We start from the raw sequence: 9,890 nt of genomic DNA, 5'->3' as shown, positions 1-9,890 counted from the left end.
TGGAGCGACATCTTATGATGAATCCGTTTTTGAGGAATGATACGGAAGGAAAAACGATGACAATGAAATGGTTGTGAAACCTCGCCCTGCAGGATCTACATATGGGATCCACCTTTTCGATTATTGCTCGATCATTCAGGCTACCTCATCCACACATGAAACCCTCTTTCCTTAGGAACTGCTACATGGTTTGGAGTGGCTCCTCCTCCCTACGAGCTGAACAGGGCTGGTCTTGGCTCTGGACAGGGGAGAGTTAAAGGTTTTCGAATGGAAACATTGCTCAGTGTGGCGTCCCCTGATAAACACGTTGAGAAAACGAGAATGCATTGGAGTGAGTCTCTTTTGTCATGTCTAAATCTTGGATAAAATCAGGTTTTGGTCCTTCATGTCTGTCTTTGGCTGTCTTCCATGACAATTCTTTTGTAATACTGTGTATCCTGGTGCTCTGCAGTGTTAAAGCTGTCTGTTTTTCACCTCTGCATTTGGAAAGTTAGTTTCTTAGTGTCTTTTTTGTACATCTTTTCCTTTTTTTGTAGAAAACAAAAACAACATATACCATAGCGTTCAGTATGCATATGCATGCACTGTCCTTAACTATTCAAAGCAAAATGTTCAGAAAAAAAATCTTAACAAAAGCAGATTGTGATACTTCTGTTTTCTTTTTTTCTATTTTCTTTTTTCTATTTTTTTCATAGATTTTTCTACATTTTTTAACAAGAAAAGAAAATCACAGATATGAAACAAAGCACTCCAAAGATAACCTATGAAGTGAGGCTCCATTTGAAAAAAAAAAAACCCTGCCAAAATAAGCATGCTGAGAGAAACCGTGACAGTGCAAATACATTTATGTACGTCCCATGTACAAAAACATTTATGTTAGCATTCCATGTAACATGCTAGTTCTTAGAAAAACATCTGAATGAGACTGAAGTAGCAGCTCTGAGAGACAGCGTCTGTCTTTCGAGGACAATTGGAAAAGTGTTTTTTCTTCTTAGAGAACTACAAGGGGACTAGCACAAACACATACGAATAGAAAAGCAGCTTGCCAGAGAGAGACAGCGAGAGAGAGAGCGAGAGAGAGAGAGAGAGAAAAAGAAAAAAAGAGAAAATATGTTCTTCCTTTTTGCACCTAGAAAGACTAAAAAGTTGTGACTGTGGTTTAAACTATTAATGCGTCATCACAATTGTCCAGCACATGTACAATAAATAACCATTGGAGACGGCACAGGACACAAGTGTTTAACACGATGAGATCTAGAAGGGCAAAAAGAAGCAGAACGAGGACTGATGGTGGGATTCGAGATAGGCAGGACAGGAGAGGGCTCTGGGCTGGCTCCAACAGCCTAGGATTTCTGGGTAATTTCTCAGCCCTTTGTTTCCCGGCGGCTGTCACTGTGAGGTTTTGACAGTCCTGTTCTGGTGGGTCCTTGACTTCACTTCCTGTTTTGGGAGCAAATGGAGTGCATTTGGGATTAGGGCTCAGAGCGCATCCTTCATTACGCCGTGCGGTACTCAACATCCAGCACGGGCCCTCCTCGCCCCTACATTCCTCACTGAAACAGCTTTTTATTTCTCAGACCACTGACCTGGATATTATCTTGCAGAAGAGGGACGAACATCTGTGCTCTTTCACAATCTGCTGCACATCTGCAGAGTTCAGCGCGCGGGCCAGAAACGCTGTCCGCCGTCTACTCCACCACTTCTGACACAGATGCTGTCCATGGCATGTTTTTTCCTCAACGTCATGTTGACTTCTTTACAAGGAACGCTGTCTTTTTGTCTTAATAATATTCTTAGTCTTTGCTTTTATCAGCTATGAAATATTTCCTTGGTTTTTGTCATTTAAAGTGTCTTTTAATGAGGTCAAATAGTTTCATATCCCAGCTACTGGATAAAGAGCTTTGAGAACAGAACGAAGGAGGAAAAAAACACACAAAAAAAAACTGAACAAAGGGGAGGTCAAATATACTCATCGAGAGGTCCCGGCTGTCTACTCCATTTGTCTTCTTATTTACAAGAATGTAAGAGAGCCATAACAACAATAAACGACATTATCAACAGTAATCGATAATAGCTGTAGTAACAATAAAGAACAATGAGAATTTCAAACAAAGAATATCTTTGCATTCTCTATCATGGCAAGTCAATATGACCTGAAATGGACCTCCTGTGGGCAATCGCCCTAAGTACAGTTTTCTCTCTTTGTTAGTATGCTAGATTTAGCATTTTGGAGCGAGTGAGGCAGGTGAGTCAGTCCCCGGTCGGCTGAGGCATCAAGAATGGCCCGCTTGAGCTCTAGCGTGGTGTGGTCTCTATGGCGGAGGGTGTGCCGGGCGTGGCCGAGCGAGGAGTAGCGGCGGATGGTGTGTCCGCAGGGCTGCCGGCACCGCTGCTGGGGGTGGCCGAGGAGCTGACAGTGGCGGGGTTCTCGCCCTGCTGCTGAGCCTGCAGAGTCTGGCCACATACATGGTGGTGCTTTTCCCAGTCCTTGTGCTGGCAGAAGGAACCGCAGTAACGTGCCGTGTTGCAGCCGCTGCATGTCTCGCTCGCCTTGCGCCCGCAATTCCAGCAGCTCTGCACATGAAAGAGGGAGGAGGGGTTTAAGCTGTGATATATTCAAAAAATGTGCACTTATTTCCATGGGTATTATCCTAATAAGGAAATAATAGATGCACAGACCTTTGAGAAAAATGAGCGAAAGTCTCGGCTCATTAGCAGCAAACATTTCCCATTTGAGTTTAAGTCTAAATAGAGAATTCTGCTTTATTTTTATTTGGATCTCCCTGCTTTGAAAACACGGAAATGATGAGCTAGCTAGGAAAAAACAGTCATTTTACCCAGTTCCACATGGTGCTACATGAGAATACATTTGTAACAGGTTAACTACAAAATGCTCAAAGATCACACAGAAACTCAGGTTACAACTGTGGCCTCTTTTTTGTTTGTCTCCGGGGCAAATAAGAGCAATTATCACAAAGTCTCAAATGCGTCCCAGAGACAAGAAGCTAAAGTTATAAACGGCTACCGACGCAATCCTCCAGGGGGACGTGCATAAACATGGCTTGTGCAATTAAACTCCGATGCGTGCCGCCTTTCTCTGCTAACTGATTAAATGAGACGTACCCCCGCTGTGCGCAAACACTCGACGCTCCCTTCCCAATTTCCCTCATCCAAATCAGTACCACCTTAACTGTCCACATGTTTCATTTAGTGGAGGAAAAGCGCCGCTCTGCCTGAGGTGATAAATGCAATGTTATATTCCTCGGCTCTGCGTGACACCGGGCTGCATGAGGAATTATCTGGGACACACTTTCTCTTCCCCCTGTGCTTTTCATATGATCTCCATGTTTTCCAAAAGATTTCCATACCGAGGAGATCGAATGTAAGCTATGGAAATAAAACAGCCCAGCCAAGTAAATCAGGCACCTACATATTACATAAAACAAAAGAAAATCCCCAAGATAATATATAATACAAAATATAATAAATTATGGAATATTTCACCACCCCCATAAATCATTGTGTAGTATGTGAATGCTGCAGCTGTTCACTAATATAATAATAACAATGTGCGGTAGGCGCACAAGCTGTTACCTCACTAGAGTCCTCCTGCTGGTTGATGACTGACAGCGCGTCCTCTGCTGCTTGTCTCTTGGCCTCGGCCACCGTGCGCTCCATCTTGGCTCGCTCAGTGCTGATCATCTCGTGGGCCTTGCGCTCGGCCTCTGACACGGCCTTCTGCAACTCAGACATGGCCTGCCTCTTCACCTCATTCACAGCCTCTTCTGAAAGAAAGAGCACAGTGCTTTTAAGTGTCCAGGGCACAGCAACAGAAACCCAGCAAATAGTTCAGAGAGAATAATAATCTGCAGCTCTGCTAACTAGATAAAAACGTTACAACTGTCTGCTGTACAGATTTGTCCAGCTAAACTAAAACATGAAACCCGCACTAATGCACGACCAAAAAATTTAAAGTGCTTCTGCCAAAAACCTTTAAGAATCTCTCTCTTTCTCTCTCTCTATATATATACACAACCACCTAACAATAGTATCTGACATTTTAATTAAATTGAAGTAACTTAACAGTTAATTATTTTTCATTTTAAAAACTATTTTTATGTTTAATTGATCCATATGGTTTGTTTGGATGAGCATCTGAGAGATTAATCTGGGGATTAATTAGAAACATCAGTTTTTATTTGAATGGGCTCAGATGACTTTCTGTGTTTGCTGAATACAAATAAACAAGAAAAGGTGCTTTTGTGTTGCCTCAAACCAAAAACTTGACTGTAGTGCACAAGGCAGATTACAGGTAATCCTTGATTATTTTTCCTTCCGAAATATAAATGTATTTCCTTGAACTCGTACATTATCTGTACTTTTACATTGTTATCCCATTAACCGTAAATACTTCTGGCAGGAAAACTCATCTCAAGAGCAGACTAAGGTTTTTGTGTTTGTTTGTTTTCATTGTTCAAGGCTGCAGCCTGACTAATTGCATATGCAAATTGGGCAATTTATATTTAAATTATGCATTTCAATTGCGCCCCCAAAGGCCCATGCAGATCAGGACATGGCACTGTGTGAGAAAGGGCTTGAATATTCATCACCTACTATACACAATAATCCCCCCCCCCCACCCCTTATTACACTGTGGCAACTTGTGAAGACCTCTTTAAGGCAGTTGTGACTCTTAAACACTTTTAGCTTGGGTTGTGTAACCATCACTAGAAGCGTACATTGGTTTAGATAAAGGCATGCTGTTCTCAACGAGTTTTAATCGACTCAACTGTCATGGTAGTCTCTTGTTCTGCAGAAACGGATGGCTGCAGTTGTGCAGACCCTCCTTCCCAGCTTTAAATATGAAGGATTATAGAGCCAGGGACATTTTCATCAAGACTGGACTGAATTGTGAAATCATGGTGGTTTGGTGCACAAAGTCGTCCTCTTGATTGGCTGACGTCACAGAAAATGCAACACATTCCCTTATACATTTTACTGCAGATGGAATTTCAATCTGTGGTTAATTTTTTATGGTGTTACTATCGCAGTTGTGATGTGAAAGCAATGTATTAGCTGAAATGAGTGTCACTTATATGGTAAGGTTTGTTCGCTGTTACAAAGCCTTTGGTAAGACCACACAGCAAAGACAAACTGCTTTAGCAGATGCGTCTGTTGTGTATTAGAGTGCTGAGGCCAAGGTAAACAATCTGCTATTACAGAATCCATCACTTGTCATATTTCACACAGATCAACTGGCCTTTTAATATCTTTATCCGTCTTTAACCAGCTCTTCTGCTGTGATAAAACAGAGTGTCGTGGAGAGCTGAGAGCCTGTTGCACAGCTAATGGCAGTAGTGCTGAAGTGCTGTAAAGGCTGGGAGCACTTAAGTGTCCTGTTCAGCCAGAGCAATAAAAGAGCTTTATGATCTGACATCACTGTTGGAATGTGTGGAGGTGCTTCCAGTGAAGCCAATCACTGAACTGCCCAACACACGTCTCAGGGAACATTACAGGAGTCAAACAAAATGCCACAAAAACAAAACAGCACAATAAAAATTTCAAAACTCACTTAAACCTAAAAGTCTTCAGCTTCTAAACATTTTTTGTTAAAATTGGTTTGTAAATGATGGTTACATGCATTAAATGCATGATGACCAAATCTTATTTTTGTCCTTGAAAGACTTTATTTTGAATAAAATCTTATTTTTCAATAAAATATTTTTATTAAACAACTCTAGTAGCTTTCAAAGCATTTAAATTTAATTCCTGTTTATTTATTATACAATTTATTGTATTTTATTTATCATTTATTTATTTAAAAATATGAATTTATTTCGTAGTCTGTTTTTACTGAGTTATTCATATTTGTTCTGCGAGCACCTAGTGTTTCAACTTCTATTATATGTACATAATTTCTTGTGCATTTAATTAAAAAAATTCCCCCTGATTTTTCACAAGAACAACCGTGATCTCAGGAAAACAGTTGTTATGCCGAGATCACACCAGAGTTTGGTGAGACACCGACCAGGTTCCCACCTGTCTGTTCTGCATACAAATAACTAACTGACTGACTGATCGAATTTCAGAGAGCTTTTAAATCACAGACAGGCTTTGAAAGAGCTCTGTCTGAATAATTTAGTTTTGATTTCCCACCATATATGAGTGTGTGTACATGTTTAAAAAAATAAAAAAGACAGCATGCTAACCGGCTTTCTTCCAGATTTCTTCAGGTACGTATCCAGACACTGGCCTGTGAAGGAGCTCCCTATGGATATCTGGAAGAGAGAGAGAAGTAAGGACACTTCATTTACAATGAACTCAATACATGGTACAACCATTTTACCAGTCAAAATAAATGATAGATCATTAAATTATCATCAGGACAACTGACTTACTTTGTTATTTTTAAGATCAAACATATCAAGTTTATATACAATCAGATGCACAAAATAGAACATGAGGCCTTTCAGGTGATGTAGACACCTTCTTGTGCTGAATAAGTGTTACCTAATGTGTTACTTTCTTGACTGGCGGGGCTCTGCTGTCTGGACTGACTGCTGCTGGAGCTGCTGGTCTTTTTAATATCTTCAGCATCACTGTAACGACGGATCCAGTAGTTGAGCTCCTCCCGGTCAGCCTCCTGGCACCTACGCAACACAGTCAGAGAGCGCCGTGTCTTCTCCACCATATCCATAATGCAGTTCAGGAGCTGCAGGAGGGAGATGCAGGAAGAGTGTTACCAACACAACATCTACTCTAAATAGAAATGACCAATTTAGATATAAAAACACAATGTTAAAGGCATACATTGAACAATGACTCACTCCTCTATATGTTTACAGTCACTAAAGCACTAATGCCAACCCCTGACAAAAAAGGTAATGCTCTGAGGTTGCTCTTTTATAGCTGAGGAGACTTACAACTTAAATAATAAATGCCGTTTCTCCTAAAACTTATTAGACAAAAATTGTTCAAATTAATATAGATATTTTGGAAGACTTCTTTGGATTCGTATTAAAATCTTTGATTTATGATTGTAGACTTTGGTATCTCACACAAATATCTGAGATACAGGACACTTAGCTAAAATCTGAGCTCAGTATAATCTTGTTGTTTAGAAGAATGGTAACTTAAAAAAACACATGCAAACACAGAAACATACCAGCAAACACACTTGTGTCGTATTCTCTCTCTCTCTCTCTCTCTCTCTCTCTCTCTCTCTCTCTCTCACACACACACACACACACACACACACACACACACACACACACACACACACACACACACTTTGGATAGTAATAAAAATGTTATTACTTTTCTTACATGGTCAAGGTGCTTCCACTCTTCTGCCCATTCTCTGTCTGTGAGTCTGTGATCTATGACTTCCTCCTGGCGAGTGCTGCCGTGCATCCCTGACACAGAACGAGAGAAAGAGAGAGAGAGAGTAAGTGTTAAACGTGTTACTATTTGGGCCTCAGTTTCCCATTTCTCTTGCTTGCCCTCAGCAGCATGTCGTGCCCGTCTGTTTCACAGCCATAGCTCACCCGCTTCCTGACATCCTCCATCACTCACACACTCTACATTCCTCACATGGTCTCATCCCTCACTCAGCTCTCCTGTGCAGCCTGCGGGCACACTCTCTCCACGCCGCACCAGAGCTGCCAGGCTTATACATATCTCATGCATATATCACTGGCTAACATGCTTGAGTATTTTTAGCACATTTAAACCCGATATGGAAAGCTGGTTTTATGTAAACCTCAAATCATTTTGAAAGGAGTTTATGTTCCTGATCCAACTAAGCCTCGCCTGTTTTAACTTCTGAGAGTCTGAGTGGCATGCAGTGGACTTTGCAGCATTGGCAAACTCAGCCCACAGAGAATGAGGCTTCTATTGCTTTTATTTTCTCAAAATAATCTGAGAAATGTATTAAAAGTTTTACACACACACACACACACACACACACACACACACACACACACGCACGCACACGCACACGCACACGCACATGCACACACACATCTATATATTCATATATTATTTGTTTATTTTTGTTATTTTCATTGATTTCAATTATCATTAATTTATTTGACAATTTATTACTAATTTATTCAATTAAGCAAGTAACTTTTCCTTAAAAAAAACAAAAAAAAAAAACACTTTTACTGTGACACTCTATGTTTCTGGGGTCTATTAAAGGATATGAACTGAATTTGAGCCTTGTTTTATTTGAAACTTGTTTTTTCCCTCAAAATTTTATAGGGGTCTTGCATCAAAATGGAATATGTTATTCACAAAGTTTGAGGATTGGAGGAATTGGTGACCGCAGCCGTGGCAAAGGCGGCTTATATTGCATGTCTCAGACTCTAACAATCTTTCACAGCACAGTAGAGCTCTTATAAATTACTGTCCCCAGATGCTACTGTAATCTGCCCTCTCTTACCCAGCGGCCGAGGCCGGTCGCGGAGCTCGCGGTGGTTGGGGTGGCGGTAGGAATCTCTATAGTGGTGTGCGACGGCCATGTCATCCAGACGGTAGTGCTGCGGAGGGGGCGGGGTGGGGTGCGGCAGGCCGTTGGGCTGGTAGGACAGCCCGTTGGAGGGGCTGAAGCGCTGGCCAGGGCTAATAGTGCAGGGCCTCTTGTTGGGGTGCTCGGGATGGAGCGGCTCCCGCTCAAAGCCGTTCTCTTTGGTTCTGGAGAGAGACAGAAGAATCCAGAGTGAGGAACAGGAAGGAAGGAGCAGAAGTGTAAGAACGCAACACTGATGTAAATGTAATAATATTTAGACAGACTGATAAATAGATAGATAGATAGATAGATAGATAGATAGATAGATAGATAGATAGATAGAGATAGGCAGAGACAACAATAAACAGAACAATAGATTGATAGATTGTTTATATAACTGCTAGCCAGGTTTCCATCTAAGGATAAAAAAAAAAAAAAAAAAAAAAAAAAAAAAAATTAGCGCTTCAAAATATTTACTGATAAAGCTGATGGAAATGCAATTTATCCATAAAATTTATCAAATGCCGACACAATCTTTTTTACATTTAAATTTAGCTCATAATTCTATATTGATACTTCAAATGTCGCAAAAATAGTCTGGAAACAATTTTGTCAAGAAAAGGGGCTTTAACGCAAATAAAACACAATTTTAAACAGAATTTATGTGACAATTCGTTTTTTTTTTTTTTTTTTTTTTTTTTTTTTTTAGGGATGACGCACACCAATTTATGAGTAAAAGGCCATTTGGATGGAAACAGGCTGTTTTTTTAAAGTTTTTTATGCATGTTCTCTTTGCCGATAACAAAACAGCATAAAATCTGGATGGAAGATTCTGAGGACAGTGTGTTCACTGATGTAATGTACTTTCCTCCGCTGTGGATCGAGGGAAAACGTGAAAGGCAATAAGAGTCTATCATCTAATGTGCTAAGTAGAAAAGCTGCTTCTATGTCTCAGTCAAGCACTTTGTTGTCAGTAAAAAGTGGTCTTGACAGAGCACACGAGGACCCTAAGAGATGTGCACTTACAGGACTCACTCGGTGCACCTAATCCCTAGGGCTTTCACAGTGCTCTGCCCTTCACTTTCATGTGTCATGGGTCCAGGTGTTCACAGATGCTGGTACTCATGTGAGTCACTGTGTGTGTGTTATGAGGCGGCTGTCCCTCGGTTACCTCTGAAAAAGACTGAACTTCCTAGTGAGCTGCTTTTATGAGCTGCTAATGCGCATCCATCACCGTCCATATGCTCCTCAAAGCCACCTCCCTCCTCCACCCATACCTCCAAAACACAGCTGCCTTTATTTTACCCCAGTCGCACACATTTTAATACCTATTCTAATTCTATCTATTCTGCATGAACTTGTGTCTCTGTTTCAGGTA

The 9,890-nt window shown here is 40.9% G+C and overlaps 1 protein-coding gene across 6 annotated transcripts in view; it reads right to left on the bottom strand.

Moving 5' to 3' along the window:
• Positions 1 to 365: 365 nt before the first annotated feature.
• The window catches only part of LOC109112212 (protein CBFA2T1-like), a 56,991-nt gene continuing 47,466 nt past the window's right edge, over positions 366 to 9,890 (bottom strand). For 3 of the 6 annotated variants that reach the window (XM_042776908.1, XM_042776905.1, XM_042776909.1), the window contains 6 exons: positions 8,447 to 8,697; positions 7,318 to 7,415; positions 6,511 to 6,712; positions 6,210 to 6,278; positions 3,595 to 3,785; positions 366 to 2,574 (listed from right to left, as the gene is read on the bottom strand). In XM_042776908.1, coding sequence (XP_042632842.1) covers positions 2,296 to 2,574; positions 3,595 to 3,785; positions 6,210 to 6,278; positions 6,511 to 6,712; positions 7,318 to 7,415; positions 8,447 to 8,697 — 1,090 coding nt within the window. In that variant the 3' untranslated portion in view covers positions 366 to 2,295. The remainder of the gene's footprint in view (positions 2,575 to 3,594; positions 3,786 to 6,209; positions 6,279 to 6,510; positions 6,713 to 7,317; positions 7,416 to 8,446; positions 8,698 to 9,890) is intronic. The other 3 variants (XM_042776906.1, XM_042776907.1, XM_042776910.1) reach the window with 3 other exon arrangements.

The sequence above is a fragment of the Cyprinus carpio genome, chromosome A19 (genome assembly GCF_018340385.1).
Source record: "Cyprinus carpio isolate SPL01 chromosome A19, ASM1834038v1, whole genome shotgun sequence".
Lineage (NCBI taxonomy): Eukaryota > Metazoa > Chordata > Actinopteri > Cypriniformes > Cyprinidae > Cyprinus > Cyprinus carpio.
Note: the sequence above shows the minus strand (reverse complement) of the source record. Positions and strands in the feature narration are given on the sequence as shown.